At 33.0% G+C, this 17568-nt stretch overlaps 1 protein-coding gene across 1 annotated transcript in view; it reads right to left on the minus strand.

Annotated features, from left to right (window-relative positions):
* Positions 1–17568, minus strand: part of LOC123629043 (membrane-bound transcription factor site-2 protease-like) — a 59298-nt gene that overhangs the window by 13717 nt on the left and 28013 nt on the right. Inside the window, exons 3-4 of the mRNA XM_045538974.1 lie at positions 3212–3330; positions 1996–2176 (exon numbers count right to left, since the gene is read on the minus strand). Coding sequence (XP_045394930.1) covers positions 1996–2176; positions 3212–3330 — 300 coding nt within the window. The remainder of the gene's footprint in view (positions 1–1995; positions 2177–3211; positions 3331–17568) is intronic.

Consider the following 17568-nt stretch of genomic DNA (forward strand, 5'->3'; position numbering starts at 1 on the left):
TACATCTATTGATTAATGAGTTAGGTTAGTCTTTGTAGTTCAACATAGTTTGTAAGAAGTATAGAAAAGTTATAAAAACTTAAAAGTATAAAATAATGGATTATTTTTCTTAATGAAGACCATATTGCAAATTATATACTGACTTCTGCCATTTAAGGTTTTAGAAAACATTAACAATCTCTCAAAGAAAAATCAATTTCACTAACATTTCCACATTAAATAATCAGGTATGCCAACTAAACAATCTCAATGTCAATAAAAATAAGCTACAAGCAGACACTGTGTACCTCGTTAAATGGTGTAATATTTGCAGTCAATTTTAAAATAGGTTTATGAGTCTAGCAAAGTCTACAAATCACTTCATAGGGAATTTGGAGGACAGATACAAACCAGATAAATCCAGATCATGGGAACTTCTACAAAACAATGACTGTTTCTTCAATAGATAGATGGCATTCCAGTACATGGGACTGAAAACTGTGGTACATTAAAGGAGATTTAAAAGACACAGCAATCAAATGAAACAAACCAACTCTAAAGACAGTTAGGAAAACTGAACACAACTTGAGAGCCAGGAAGTATTTGTAATCTTTTTAGGTGTGATAAAAATACTGTGGTTACCTTTTTAAAAAGTCTTATCTATTAAAGATCCATACTGACTTTAATGGTAAAGTCAGGACGCCTGTTTTAAAACACGCTGAAAAAGATTAGGTGATGATTAGATAAAAAGATTGGTAAGATGTTCATAACTGTTGAAGCTCAAAGAAAAATTTATGGAGGTTAATTATGCTATTCTCTTAACTTTTAATATATGTTTAAAAGTTTTTGCAAAACAGTTTAAAAATGATTTGTATTTGGAATAAAATGTTTTTCAATTCATTCTTAGAGCTTTTCCTTTGCCATATATAATACTTTACTAAAATTTATTCTGGCTCTGTAAATCACACTTCTTAACAACAGTAGCTACAGACAAGCATCCCGGGCATTTCCAGACATTAAGACACAGTCTGTGAGCATAACTTGCATTTTTAATATCATCAATAAAATGAGATCCTATTAATACAATTTTGCAGAAGCAGCTGGAGGGCTGATATTCGGAGCTGAAGGCACATCAACACATCAGCATAATTTGAAGGACTACCACCTCATGTCATGATGATTTCCTCTTTATGCCTGCCTCATAAAGTGACTCTATTCCAGTTGCCTTTGGACATGCCACCATTCATACAGCTAATACTTGCATCAGACTGCAATTCTGGACTTCTCTTTAGTGTGTGTGGTGCCACCTTTTCTGTTTCTCTCTCTTTGTTCTCTCTGTCTTTTTTTTTCAACCAGTATCTCACTCTGTCACCCTGGATAGAGTGCAGTGGTATCATCATAGCTCCCTGCAACCTCAAACTCCTGGGCTCAAGTGATCTCCTGCCTCAGCCTCCTGAGTAGCTGGGACTACAGGTAAACCATCATATCTGGCTAATTTTTCTATTTTTAACAGAGACAGAGTCTTGCTCTTTTTCAGCCTGGTCTTGAACTTCTAAACTAAAGCAATCCTCCCACCTCAGTCTTCCAGAGCAGTAGGATTATAGGCATGAGCCACTGTTCCTGGCCCCCATGAAAATTCTTGATGAACATTAAAGTAATATAGGATGTTCATGTTCGGTTATATCAGTTATTTAGTAATTAACTGTCAGTATTTCATCTATTCTGAAATAATCTTAAGGAAAGTTCATTATATATATTTATATAAACATAGATTGAGATAGTATCATACATAGATCGTGTATTTAGCTATTGAAATTTAGTTATTGGTCATAGTAAGCTTGAATGCATAAAGAATTTGATTCTGGTGTCCTGAAACTTGTCTAGCAAAGAAAACATACATATTAGTATCCATTTAAAAATCAGAATAAAATAAATCTATAGACATATTCAAAGGATCAGTCTATGGCAAATATTGGTGCTTATAACATTAAGTTATATTGAAAAAAATATACACACCTCTAACAGGGATGCTTAATTGCTGTAAAGTTGATGTACTTATACAGTATCCAATCTGAGGCTTAGAGGCTATATTATCTAGACATTCATTCCAATCTTGCACATTAGTGACAGGACAATCCTGTAGATAGGTGATAAGGTCTCCCACAAAAAGGCCTCTGGGTCCAATGGCAGGTGAGTCCTTAGGGAAGAGGGCAAAGCCAAATCAGACTATGTGTGTAGACAAGCTATGAATAATCTGAGAAAACAATAAAATTTTTTAAAAATAAGATTAAATAAGTAGAATACTTTGAATAATGGAAAAAATACTAATTGAAACGGCTTTGGTCAAAGACATAGAATATTAGAAAAGTCTAAGATTTTCAATGTTTGGCAACTGCAAAAAAAATCCATTTGCTGATATGGAACATTAAAATGATAACAAAATCTTTCCCAGACTGCTAATTAACTTTTGTGTTGGTGTGAAATTAGTCATTATTTTCCTGTGTAGACTTTACTTTCCTACTTTCTGAATGGATAAATCTATAAAATAATTTCTTACATAAACATTATCCCAAATATCAACACTATTGTCAGTACAATGAATCTTGTAAACCAATTGCTCATAGGTAATTTTCCTATTCTCAATGTGTCAGTAAAAGTCTTGATGCCATCATAGTAGTTTACTGTTTAAGAAAGTGAAATACAGAGTTGAAGACATTAACTTAAGCAAGCCTAGGTTTTATATTTGTTATCTGTTAGTAGTAAATACATTTGACTTAAAAACAGAGACACAGACATAAGGTTAAATGATACATTTTATCAAAAAACTATTGGTAGTAAATCTTGATACTACCTTTGAATTCAGAACAAAAACAATTTCCATAATATTTTTGAAAGTTAATTTGTGTATGTGTGGGATACAAGAGGCATATGGGAAACTCTTAATTCTGTCCTCTCTATTTTTCTGTGAACCTAAAACTGGTCTAAAATAATGGTCCATCTTAAAAAGCTAATGTGCTTTACATCATTGTGTCTCAGCTTTAAAATTCTTCAGAAGAAATTATAGTTACAAAAATAGTATAGTAGTTACTTTAGAAATTATAGAAATAGTAATTTCTCAAGAAAAAGAGCATTCTGCATATTAGGAAAACCTGAATAAAATTCCTGACATGCTATGCTGAATATTATCTCCACAAATTTTGTGAAAATATGTCCCACATAATCCATTATTTACCTCAGCCACTTCAGTGATAAGCACCCCAACTCCAGCATAGTACAATGGCAAGAAAATTACTGGAAGGAGAACAAGAGCTAAAATGCCCAAGAGCGCAAGGGTGAAATTATGCCAGATACCTAAAAAGAGGAAACAAAGCAATAAGCTCAAGGAGGGGTAGGATGACATTGACACTTGGATTTCAGAGCTATTCAAACAAACGTTAATAGCAATTAAAAAATTTCCATTGAATTGTGTTGAGAAAACACAAATGGTACCTTGAAAAACAGAAAAAAGAGGTAGTTTTCATCTTCAATGATAAATTGAGAGTGGTATTTGTGAAACAAAAAAGAATGTCTTATGTCATAGCAGCATAAAACAAATGTGTTTCCTAGCCAAAAAAAAAAAAAGAGTAAAAACTAAAAGACTGAAATGAGGAATAGCTTATGCAGAAAAGATAAAAAAGTAAAAAAAAGAAAAGAATAAAAATCACCATCACTAATGCTAATAAATGCCACTGCCATAGAACACTATAATAAATATGGTATTATGAATATACTATAGTTATTGTTTTATACAATTCTGTAATTTTTAAGGAATATTTAGATAATTCACAGTTTCTTTAAAACCATCTATTGCAAAAAGTTATCCATTTCATTGAACAGTCTTCTCAGACTATATGAATGGAATAATCCACAGAATCCCTCACACTTGGAATAATTATATTGTTTCCAATTTTTGTTGCATTTTTACCATCAACTACTGTCTGATTTCCTGATGATAATTTCACTGAGTGAAAATGTGACAATAAAATAAGGCATATTTGGAAGTTTTTGGTACATGCTACCAAAATGCCCTCCAGAAAAATTGTAATAATTTATGACCCCTTACCAGTTGATTATCGAGCTGCCTTTTCCCCCAACTCTGCTGACACTGGGTGGTATTAAAACTACCACAACAATAACAAGACACCTACTGATCTGACAGGTCAAAAAAGTCATTAACTGATTTTCAATGACTAATCATTTTTTACATGCATATTTTTGCAGTGTATCATTTTTCATTTAAATTGTGATAAAATATACATAAGGCTCACCATTTGCCTCTTTATTTGTACAATTCAATAACATTAAGTACATTTACACTGTTCTACAATCATCACTGATTTCCATCTTCAGCACTTTTTCATCTTCCAAAACTGAAATTCCATACCCATTTAACAATAACTTCCCATATTCTCTTCTCTACTGCCTCAGGCAACCACTATTCTATTTTTGGTCTTTAATGAATGTGACTACTCTAGGTTTGGTGGCTGGCTTATTTCACTTAGCACAATGTCTTCTTCAAGGCTTATTTATGTAGTAGCATGTTAGAATTTTCTTGCTTCTTAAGGCTAAATTATATTTTCATTATATAGCAGAGGCAAGAATTTCTAGAACTTTTTTTTCATATTAAAAAATTAAAAAAATTAACAGTAAGTGTTTGGATTAAATTGGTGGCTTACTTTATTCTGGTTTATATTTCAAGTAGTGGTATTGCACACTAGTAGAAAGATTGGTCTATGGGTCATTTAGGGCTTAAGACTGATGTCACAGGTAAAGGGTAAAGAAATTCTATTGCTCTGATGAAGGCAGCAAGGCAGTCATACACTTAAAGTTAGCGGGGGTAAAGGGTTACCTCACTATGTCCCACTTATATTGTATGTAGTCTAGAAAGAAAATAAAATAAAAAGCTACCTCACTTCTCTGAATACGTAAAAGTAATTTTTAGGTAACTAGATTACTTCATACATAAAATAACTCATATGATTATTCCTCAAATCATTCACAGAAGTAAAATTTGATTGAATGTAAATATAAAAATGTAATTTAGTGAATATATACCAATATGAGGGAATATACACCTCATATAGCTTACTATAATCACATCATTTTTAAGTCATTATTGTTTTTTCTGTGCAAATAAATTCATACCAGGTTAATATAAATGAAAACAGGGCTTTAAGTATTTAAGAAAGATTTAAAAATTGAATTATAGAGCTAGAATGGTAAATTCATATTTTCACAATTTAAAGTGATTTTAATAGCAAAACTTAAGAGAATTGTCCTAGACAGTGGGGGGAGGGGGGCACCACAAAACAGATTTTTTTTGGTCTCCTCACTGAAAATATTTGATTAATTAAAAATTTATATACCTAATCTATGATTTGCTCAGGAAGTTTCTCATCTTTTCTCTTTTCCCCCATTAAGTGTCAGAAACATTGTACCAACTTTTTTTTCAAACCCATTACGTTTCATTGGTTTACAAAGCAGCTATGAAAAACATTGTGAAAATAGCAGAGTAAAAGACCTACAAAAGCCTGTCTGCTTATCTGGCTATTGTGAACAAAAAGCATTGGACTAAGCATGGGAGTACAGCTATGTCTTTGTGATACTGTTTTCAATTCTTTTGGACAATACCAGTATGGTAGGATACAGGATCATATGTAGTTTTTTGAGAAACTCCACACTGTTTCCTATAAAGGTTGTACTAATTTATAGTCCCCCAACACTGTGGTTCCTATTTCTTCTTATTGTCTCCAACACTTAGAATCATTTTCTTTTTTTTCATAGTAGCCATTCTAACTGGTTTGAGAAGACATAATTCACCACAGCCAAGATAAGAAATCAACCTAACTGCTCATCAATGGATGAATGAATAAATATATGTATTTTACATATATTTTATATATGTATGAAGTGAAATACTATTAATCTTTAATTAAGAAGAAAAGTCTGTCATGTGTAACAATATAGATGAACCTGGAGGACATTACCTTAAGTGAAATAAGATAGGCACAGGAAGACAAATACCGCATAATCTTACTTATATGTGGAATCTCCAAAAGTCAAATTTATGTCAAAAGCAGAGAATATCAAAAAGGTGATTAATGGAGTTTGGGGTGAAAGAAACTAGTGTATGTTGGTCAAAGAATAACAATTTTCAGTTATAGAATGAATCAGTTCTGAGTGTCTAATATATATTATGATTACCATAGTTAGTAATACTGTACAATGTATCTGAATTCTGCTAAGAGTTCTTAAGTGTTCACATCACCAATAAAAAATATAATTATGTGAGATAAATATGCTAATGACCTTTATGATGGTATAATTTCACAATGCTTATCTATAGTATAATATCAAATTGTATGCTTTAAATATATACAATTTTTGTCAGTTACACCTCATAGAACCTTTTAAAACAGCCTGGCTATCCAAAAAACAAGTATTGTTACAATCAGCATTACTGGACCCTGGATACTAATGAAGGGTTTACAGAAAATAGGCAAAATACTTAATCAAGAAAAAAAAGCTGATGCTCGGTATGAAAGCTTTGCTACATCATTTTCTTATTCAGACTTCTTGCTTCTGACTTTGGCAGCAGACTTGAAAACAACTGCTCACTATTCTATTCCTAATTCCAGAGGGACCAGAACAAACCTACACTCAAAGAATTTTGGTTGCTTGTTTTAACCTTGCTGCTGGTTCCCTGAAAGATGAACTCAAAAAGCATGGCTTACTATTGACTAACTTGAAATTCTTTGCTCCACAAGGTCATTTAAAAGCAGATGCATTAGTTACCTGATACAAGGAATAACAACTGAGGACAATTCCTGGCAGACTTTCACACTCTGTGCAAGCAGAAAATAAAGACAAAGGAAGAGATGTAAAATGCCTGGCTGAGTGCTGAAGGTGTTCCTGAGAAGCAGAACTTTTTAGTGTTTAAAAAAAAAAATTCTGTTGCATCAATAGCTAATTACCAAATTAATGAAACTGTGACTTCAGTGGTCACAAATGACAAAGATGACAAAACTTTAAAAACTTACTTTAGAAAATCTGCTACACAAAAAGACAACCACCACGACAGCAATAAGAAATCCTGGAAATAGGGAGCTCTGAATCAAAAGGTCTAGTTTTCACCAAAACTTCTACAAAATACAATCACTGAAATGAAAAATTCATTAGAAAGGCTGATGTGAGCTGCCAAAGAGTCACAAATTGGAATGTCAAGTGTGGAGTCAAAAGATAGACATAGGCAATGACAAAAAAAATGAGATTAATAGAAATAGAAAACTCTGAGGCACTTGTGAAACACTATTAAACATACCAACATAAGACTGATGGTAGTCTTAGAAAGAAAAGAGAAAAGAACAGAAAGAATATTTAAAGAAAACTTCCCAAACATGATAACATAAATATACATATCAAAAAAGTCCAACTAAAGATGAAAATCATATATTTGACAAGGGGCCAGAATGTATGAAACTAAATTTAAACAGAATTTAAGAAACTAAAATAGTAAAAAAAAAAAACCAACCCAAATATTCTGATTTAAAAATGGGCAAAAGGACTTAATAAACATATTCAAAAGAAGACACATAATTGTCCAACAGGTTTAGGAAAAATGCTCAACATTGCTAATCATCAGGTAAGTGCAAATCAAAATCACATTAAGCTATCATTGCACTCCAGTTAAAATGGTTATTATCGAACAGACAAAAGACAAGTGACAACAAGAATGTGGAGAAAAAGGAACCCTTATGCATTGTGGTGGGAATATAAATTAGCAGAGCTATTATGAAAAACAGTATGGAAGTTCCTTAAAAAATTAAAAGTAAAACCACCATATGATCTATTAATAGCAATCACATGCCTCCTAGGTACATATTCAAAGGAAATAAAAACAGTATCTCAAAGAGATGTCTGTACTCCCATGTTTATGGCAGCAATATTCATAATAGAGAAGATATGAAACCCAACTACTTGTCTAGCAATAGAAAAGTCAATAACTAATACATATTCAAAATGGAATAATATTCAGCCATAAAAAGAACAAAATCTGCCATAGGTGACAACATGCTTGAAATGGGAGGTTATATCAAATGAAATAAGTCAAACACTGAAAGACAAATGCCACGTGTTCTCAGTTTTCCCTCATCTGCATAAGCTAAAAAAGTTGATCCCATCGATGTACAGAGCAGAATGGTAGTTATCATAGGCTCAGAAGGGAAGGAAAAAGGAGAGGACAGTCAATGGGTACAAAGTTACAATTAGAAAGGAAGAATGAGTTCTTGTGTCTTACTGCACACCAGGGTGACTACAGTGTTCAGTAATGCATATCCCAAAATATTAATAGCTACAAGAGAAAACTGTATGTTCCTAACACAAAGAAAAGATGAATGTTTAGGTGATGGGTATGTTAATTACCCTAATTTAATAATCACACAATGTATACATGTATGGAAACATAATATTTTACCCCATAAATGTATATATTTACTATTTGTAAATTAAAGAAAAGCGACATTTATTCATAAAAACAATGATAAAAAACAAGCAAGCAAATAGAAGACTTGAATAATAACTAACTAGAGGAATTTGGTATATATACATATATGTGTGTATGTAAAACATTCTCCAGAAAAACCATAAGTTAGATCAAAAAAAAAACCTCAAAAAATTTAAAACATTGAAACTATACAATGCATGTTCTCTAAAGATACTGGAATAATATCTAAAATTAATAACAGGTAGATACCTAGAAAAAAATCACAAATATGTAGAAATTAGACAAAACATTCATTAAACACTACACTCTTAACCAAGTGGTCAAAAAAGAAATTCTAATGGAAATTAAAACATACTTTGAGATGAAGACAAATAAAGCACAGTACATCAAAATTGCTCAGATGCAGCTTCGGATGTACTCACAGAAAAATTTATAGCAACAAGTGAATACATAAGAGATCTCAAACCAATTAACTTACCCTTGCACATTAAGGACTAGAAAGAGAAGAACAAACTAAAACTAAGGAAAATATTTAATAGAAAGAAGCAAATAATAAGGATTAGAGTGGGAATAAATGAAGCGGAGAATGAAAAAACATAAAAAGAATCAATGAAATAAAATAGGTTTTTTGGAAAGATCAACTAAATTATAAATATTTAGAATAAAAAAGAAAAAGACTCAAATTATCAAAATTAGGAATGCAAGTTGTGATGTTATTACAAATCTACTCCAAAAATTGTACGCCAACAATTTAATTGGCATAAAATATGCAAATATGTGAAACGGAAAAAGTCTTGAAACACACAAACTACCAAAAGTGACTTAAGAAATAGAAAATACGAACAGACCTATAATAAATAGATTGAATACTCCGTATGACCCAAAAAAGAAAGGCCAATACCAGAAAACTTTCTAGTGAATAAGAAAGATGAAAACCAATTCTAAAACACTGAAAAAATACCAGTGCAAACATGACCTAACACATTCTGTATGGTATTAACCTGATATGAAACACAAAGACATCATAACAGAAAACACAAATATCTCTTGTGAATATATATACACAAACTTCTCAAGAAAATCCAAGCAATCTAGATCTAATAGGATTGTACATGACCAAGTGGGAATTAATCCAGAAATATTCCAACATAAAAATACCTTCCCATGTAATATAACGCCTTACCAGAATGAAGAAAAAAGCCACATAATTATATCAATTGATGCAAAAAAAATCTGACAAAATTTAACACCACTTGAAAATCAAAACAATCAAGAAAGTAGGAATATAAAAGAACTGCCTAAATAAATGTTATAAAAAATTATGATGAAAAACCACAAAATAACATCATATACTGAATGGTGAAACAGTGGAAGTTTCTCCTAAGATCAGTGACAAGAGAATGATGTCTCCTATTGTTACTTCAATTCACCAGTGTCCTGGAAGTCCTCACCAGGGAAATTATCAAGGAAAACAAATGAGTATTCCCAAATGGAAAGAAATAAACTATCTCTATTTGGAGATGACATAGTCTTACATAGAGAAAATATAGTTTCATTTTTTTTCCTGCACAGGAACACCCAACTTTCCCAGACCGCAGTGTATCTTCTTGATGGTTTTGTTGAAAACAACTTGATTGTAAATGCATGGATTTATTTCTAGGTTCTCTCTTCTGTTCCACTGGTCTATCCATCTGTTTTACACCATTAGCATGCTGTTTTGGTTATGATGGCTCTGTAGTGTAGTTTGAAGACAGGTAACATGATGCCTCCAACTTTGTTCTTTTTGCTCAGAATTGCTTTGCTTTGGCTATTCTGGGTCTTCTGTAATTACATATAAATTTGAGGATTATTTTTCTATCCCTGTGGAAAATGCCACTAGTATTTTAAAAGAAATTGCATTGATTCTGTAGAGTACTTTGGGTAGGATGGGAATTTTAACATGTATTCTTCTAATCCATGAACATACAGTATTGTCCTACTTTTTAAGTGTCCTTTTTAATTTCTTCTGTCAATGTTTTATAGTTTTTATGGTAGAGATCTTTCACTTCTTTGGTTAAATTTCTTCCCAGGCAATTTAATTCATGGCTCTTGTAAATGGCATTATTTTCTTGGTTTCCTTTACAAATTGTTTGTTGTTGGCATATAGAAATACTGATTTTTCTATTTTGATTTTGTATCCTGCAACTTCACTAAATTCATTTCTCATTTCTTATAGCTTTTTGATGGTCTTCAGGGTTTTCTAAATATAAGATCATATCGTCTAAAAATAAATACAATCTGAGTTCCTTCTTTCCAATTTGAATGCGTTTATTTCTTTATCTTGTGTAACCGTACTGGGAGGATTTTCAGTACTATGTTGTATAAGAGTGGTGAAACTGGGCATTTAATATGGATTGGATATTTAATCATCAAATTTTATATTGAAATTTGATCTTAGTGCTCCCATGTTGGGAACATGGGAGGTGTTTTGGTGATGAGGGTGGATCCCTCACGAATGATGTGGTGACCTCTCCCATAATAAGTTCTTGCTTTATTAGCTTACACAAGTGGTGGTTGTTTAAAAGAGGCTGGCACCAACTCCTCTCTCTCTTGCTCCTGTCTTGCCATATGATATGCCCGTTCCTCTTTCACCTCCACCTTGACTGAGAGCTCCTGAAGACCTCACTAGAAGAAGATACCCGCACTATGCTCATTGTACAATCTGCAGATCCAAGAGGCAAATGAAACTTTTTTTTAATAAATTACACATCCTCAGGCATTTCTTTTATAGCAACACAAAATGGACTTACAAAGCATACTTGTCCTCTTCTAGATCTTTTGGTCATCACTGTTCATTATGACACTATTTGTGGGTCAGCCATATATGGCTTTTTATTATGTTAAAGTAGGTTCTTTCTATACTCAGTTTTTTTCTTTTGAGAGTTTTCTCATGAAAGGATGTTGAATTTTATCAAATATTTTTCAGTGTCTAATGAACTATTGTAATGATCAGATGTATTATATTAATTGATGAGTGTATGTTGAACTATCCTTGCTTTGTAGGATGAATCCTAATTGATTATAATGAATTATTTTTTTAATGTGCTGTTGAATATGATTTGCTAGTATTTTGTTGAGGAATTTTGTGTCTATGTTCATCAGGGATATTGGCCTGTAGTTTTCTTTGTATTGTTATGTTCATCTGGCTTTGGTATTAGGGTAACACTGGTCTTGTAGAATGAGCTTAGAAGTATTTCCTCCTCCTTGATTTTGTGTGAAATAGTTCAAGTAGGATTATTTCTTCTTTAAATGTTTGGTAGAATTTAGCAGGGAAGCCATGAGATCCTGCACTTTTATTTGTAGGAAACATTTTATTTATGCTTCTATATCATTACATCTTATTGGTATACTCACGTATTTCTTCATGATTGAATTTTGATAGGTTGTATGTGTCTAGAAACTTATTCATTTCTTGTAGGTTTTCCTATTTATTAGCACAATTGCTCACAGTAGTTGCTATTGATCCTTTAAATTTTTGTGGTATCAATGGTAATGTCTCCTTTTATGTCTCTGATTGTATTTGAGTGTTTCATTTTTTCTTAATTTGGTTAAAATTTGGACAATTTTATTTTTCAAAAATGTACTTTTCATTTCATTTATCTGTATTTCATTTTACTCTCAACTTCATTTATTTCTGTTGTGACCTTTATCATCTCTGTTCATCCATTAATTTGGGGATTGGCTCTCTTTTGCTTTTCCAGTTCTTTAAAATGCTTCATTAGATTGTTCATTTGATCTCTTTCCACTTTTCTGACGTAGGCATTTATTGCTATTAACTTCTCCCTTAGTACTGCTTTTGCTGTATGCCATGGATTTTGGAATGTTGTGCTTTCATTTTCATTTGTTGCAAAAAAATTTAAAAGTTTCCTTCTTAATTTCTTCACTGGTCATTCAGGAGCTTGTTGTTTACTTTCTATGTATTTTGTAATTTTCAAAGTTCCTCTTGTTATTGATTTCTGGTTTTATTACATTGTGGTCAGAAAAAAATAATTGGTACGATTTTATTTAAAAGCATTGATGCTTAAGAAGGCTGGCATGGTGGTTTTCATTTCAGACAACTCAGTTTTTAAATCAACAAAAGTAATGAAAGGCAAAGATTGTCACTATATAATGGAGAATGGTAAAGTACAACAAGAAGATGTAATTATACTTGATATGTATACACCCAACTTAGGTACACCCAGATTCATAAAGCAAACCCTACTTGATCTAAACAAAATGATAAACAGTAACACAATAATAGATGGAGACTTCAACACCCTGTTGACAGCACAGGACAGATCCTCAAAACAGAAAATGAAAAAAGAAATAATGGACTTAAACAGAACGCTAGAACAAATGGGCCTGACTGACATTTACAGGGCATTCTATCCAAAATCCACTGAATATACTTCTTCTCATCAGCTCATGGGACATTCTCTAAGACTGACCGTATTCCAGGATACAAAACATGTCTTAAAAAATTTAAAAAAAAAAAACAGAAATTATATCATCCATCTTCTCAGATCTCAGCAGAATACAAGTAGAAATTAACACTAACACAAATTCACATTTCTGCTCAAAGTCATGGAAGCTAAACAGCATTCTCCTAAACGGTTATTTTATAAATAAGGAAATCGAGATGGAAATCAAAAGATTCTTTGAACTAAATGACAAAGAAGACAAAAGTTATCAAAATCTGTGGGACACAGCTAAAGCAGTCCTGAGAGAAAAGTTTATTTCCATAAATGGCTTTAGCCAAGAGACAGATCACAAATAGACAACCTAATGAATTGAGTCAAAGACGTGGAGAAACAGACAGACCCCCAAACTAGCAGATGGAGAGAAATTAATAAGATAATATCAGACCTAAATGAAAAGGAAAACAGGAAAACTATATGGGAGATTAATAAAACAAAAAGTTGTTTCTTTGAAAAGACAAATAAAATCAGTATGCCCTTGGCTAGACTAAGAAAGAGCAGAAAAGTCTGATAACCTCCATCAGGAACATGAAAAGAGAAATTACAACTGATGCCTCAGAGATACAAGATATCATCTATGAATTCTATAAAAACCTTTAGGCACACAAACTAGAAAATGTGGAAGAAATGGACAAATTTTTAGAAACACACAGCCTCCCTAGGCTCAACCAGGAAGAAATAGAATTCCTGAACAGACCAATATGAAGAACTGAAATTGAAACAGCAACAAAAAACCTTCCCAAAAAGAAAAGCTCCAGAGCAGATGGTGTCACACCTGAATTTTACAACACCTACAAAGAAGAACTGATGCCTATCCTATAAAAGTTATTCCACAACATCAAGAAGTATAGAACCCTCTTCAACACATTTTAGGAATACAACATAACTCTGATACCAGACCAGGAAAGGGTGCAACACAAAAAGAAAACTACAGACAAATATCCCTTATGAATATAGATGCAAAAATTCTCAATAAAATCCTAGCAAATTGAATCCAGGTAGTTATCAAGAAAATGATCCATCACGACCAAGTAGGCTTCATCCCACAGATGCAGGGATGGTTCAACATATGCTAGAAACAGAAACAAAGACCATATGATCCTCTCCATAGACACAGAAAAAGCATTTGACAAAATTCAACACCTTTTTCTGATAAGAATGCTTAATAAAATAGGCATAGATGGGGCATACCTAAAAATGACACAAGCCATATATGACAAACCCACAGTCAATATCATACTGAATGGGGAAAAACTGAAATCATACCCACTTAGAACTGGAACTAGACAAGGTTGCCCAGTGTCTCTGCTGCTATTCAACATAGAGCTGGAAGTCCTTGTGAGAGCAATCAGGCAGGAGAGCAGAATCAAGTGTGTCCAAATGGGGACAGAAGAGATCAAACCCACACTTGCTGATGATATGCTATTGTATCTAGAAAACCCCAAGGATTCTACTAAAAGATGCCTGGATCTGGTAAATGAATTCGGTAAAGTTTCAGGATACAAATCAATAGACACAAATCAGACCCATTCATATATGCCAATATCAGTCAAACTGAGAACCAAATCAAAGGCTCAATACCCTTCACAATACCAACAAAGAAAATAAAGTACCTAGGAATATATTTAACTAAGGAGGTCACAGACCTCTACAGTGGGGTAGGCATTATAGATAACAGTTTCTTCCTTCTTCACGTTTTTGTGGACTGACATAATACCATTTGTTTTCAAAAAAATTAGTAACACTAAACAATAAATAAAACCAGACCACTTCTAATTAAGGAACCAGCAATAGTTTTTAAATTGCCAAGGTAACATATTTTTAAAGATGTAGACTTCTGGGCCCCAACTCCTAAGAATTCATTTAGTATGTATGGGATAGGGCCCAGGAATCCATAGTTCAATACACCCAAGAGATATAGACAAGTAGCTAAGACGTAACTTGTGACAATAAGGACATAAGGAGGGAGAACAGAGCTGTATGTTCATTTATTTATATTATATATATTATTTAGGTATATTGGTTATTTGTGTATTTTTGTTTATTTCTTTATTTATTTTTGAGTAGAGTCTCCGTTACACAGCCTAGAGTGCCATGGCATCATCACAGCTCACAGCAACCTCAAACTCCTGTGTTTAAGCAATCCTGTCTCAGCCTCCCGAGTAGCGGGGACTACAGGTATGATCCACCCCACCCAACTAATTTGTCTATGTTTAGTAGTGATGGGGGTCTCACTCTTGCTCAGGCTGGTATCAAATTCCTGGCTTCAAGCAATCTTCCTACCTCGGCCTCTCAGAGTGCTGGGATTATAAGCATGAACTACTGCACCTGGCCATACAAGAGACACTTTGAAAAACATTAGCACACCCATGTAAATGCCTCTTTGTCCACATTCACAATAATGTTTCATGGAGTATAAAGAGGTAAAACTGATGGATAATATAGTTCGCTATACTATACCAGTGACTGTACTAATATTCGTTCCCTCAAGTAGAAGAGTCTTCAGTTTCCTAAACCTTGACCAACCTTTAATACTATTTAAATTTTTACAAATTTGATAACTGTGAAATGCTAACATTGTTGTTTTAATTTTGTAATTTTTTGTATTATATGACTACAGTTTTCCTCTTCAGAAAATTACTTTGGAATGACTTGTTCTTTTTTAGTTAACTTGTTCTTTTATTATTATTATTGTTTGTAAAACAATTTTATACATTATGAGTACTAATTTTTCCTTGTTATAACTGTTAAAAATATCCTCTTTTGTCCATTTGTGAGCTGGTGAGTTTATATATATATATAAAATCTTTCTGTTGAGAAAACCAGGTCTCCCTATTTTTCTCAGGATCTTCCCAGTTTTAACACTAAACATCCAATACCCAGCGAAGTTCCTTTCTCCCAAAACAAATCATGACAGTTGGTCCCAGAGCACTTGCTTTTTAAATTACTTTGGCTGAGGTACAGTATTTCAAACTGCAGGTCATAAAATGAGAATCACCAGAACTCTTTATCACGGTTCAGCTCTAACTTCCAGAAGTTCTAATTTCATTTGTCTGGGTAGAGCCTCAGTGTAGGTATGTTTTAAAAAGCTCTCTCCAGATGATGTTATTGTATAGCAATGTTCAGAACTATAATTCTAGTCTGTTATAATTAGAAATGTTTAAACATAATAAAAAATATGGAATACATTGCAAGTAATAAGGTATAACTTTGTCAAGTTCCTGTTTAATTTCATAATTGAGAAGGTGATTAATGGTTTTTTTTCTTTTACTTTTCTTTTCTTTTCTTTTTTTTTTTCTTTTTTTTTTTTGAGACAGAGTCTCACTGTGTTGCCCTGAGTACAGTGGCATGAGCCTAGCACACAGCCACCTCAAACTCCTGGGCTCCAGTGATCCTCCTGCCTCAGCCTCCTAAGTAGCTGGGACTATAGGCACATGCCATGATGCCTGGCTAAATTTTTTATTTTTAGTAGAGATGGGATCTCACTTTTGCTCAGGCTAGTCTGCCACTCCTGAGCTCAAGTGATCCTCCTGCCTCAGGCTCCGAGAATGCTAAGATTACAGGTGTGAGCCACCTTGCCCAGCCAATGGGTTAGAATACATATAAAATTTGTCACCATGGATAGGGTCAAACTTTTCAAAGCTACTACCATATAGTTGCATAGTTTTTAAATGTTAAATAATAAGATCAATCACTTTCCATTTATATTTAGTATTTTCTTGTTTTTAATTCTTTTCAAAACCCAAAGTTTTCCCAGGACCATAAATTTTGACTGGTTTACCTTCTACTGAATTTGATTTTTTGTGACTTATGTAGGCCACCTTAAATTTATTTGGGGGTATAAAAGGGTGGAATGTTAGGGTTAAAGAATTCAACATCCTCAAACTTCCATCCAAATCTCCTATAAAACTCACCACTCTCCTCTTGCTGGGGGTGTACTAGGCACATTCCACCCTTTTCATTTTTTGTAATGGAATATCACTTGTCTTAACATCATTTGTTGATGACTACATCCTTTCTCATTTGTGTTGTCAACTATGTTATATACAGTTTTTATAGTTGTAAGAGAATGTTTGTATGCCTCTCCGCTAGTATACAAATGATAAATGTGTTCCAACATTAAAAGCAAAAGCTATTTTAATTTCTGTAGCTTTATTATATGTTTTCATTTTGTTAGGTTATTGGTATTCCTACCACAATTTAATCTAATCAATTGTAACTTCTTAGAAACTAACATGTGAACGAAAATAAATTTGCCAACTATCACAAATAGCATTTGAATTGCAATAAATCTATAGTTAAAAGGTAACTAGAATTGTTAGGTCCAGAGCCAAGAGGGCGACACAGAAGCCTCAGGCATAGCAAACTACTGTTTATTTGAACATCTGGGTATAGATGGGTGGAGGCTAAAAAGAGCATCCATGGTCCACACCAAGGGAGGGGAGAGCCTTGGGTTTTATAGAGGGTTTTCTAGGGAGAATGAGCAACTGGGCCAGAACAGCAGCTGTAATAAATTCTTTTCAAACAGCTGGGAGGGATAAGGCTTGC

The sequence above is a fragment of the Lemur catta genome, chromosome Y, assembly GCF_020740605.2.
Source record: "Lemur catta isolate mLemCat1 chromosome Y, mLemCat1.pri, whole genome shotgun sequence".
Classification (NCBI taxonomy): Eukaryota; Metazoa; Chordata; class Mammalia; order Primates; family Lemuridae; genus Lemur; species Lemur catta.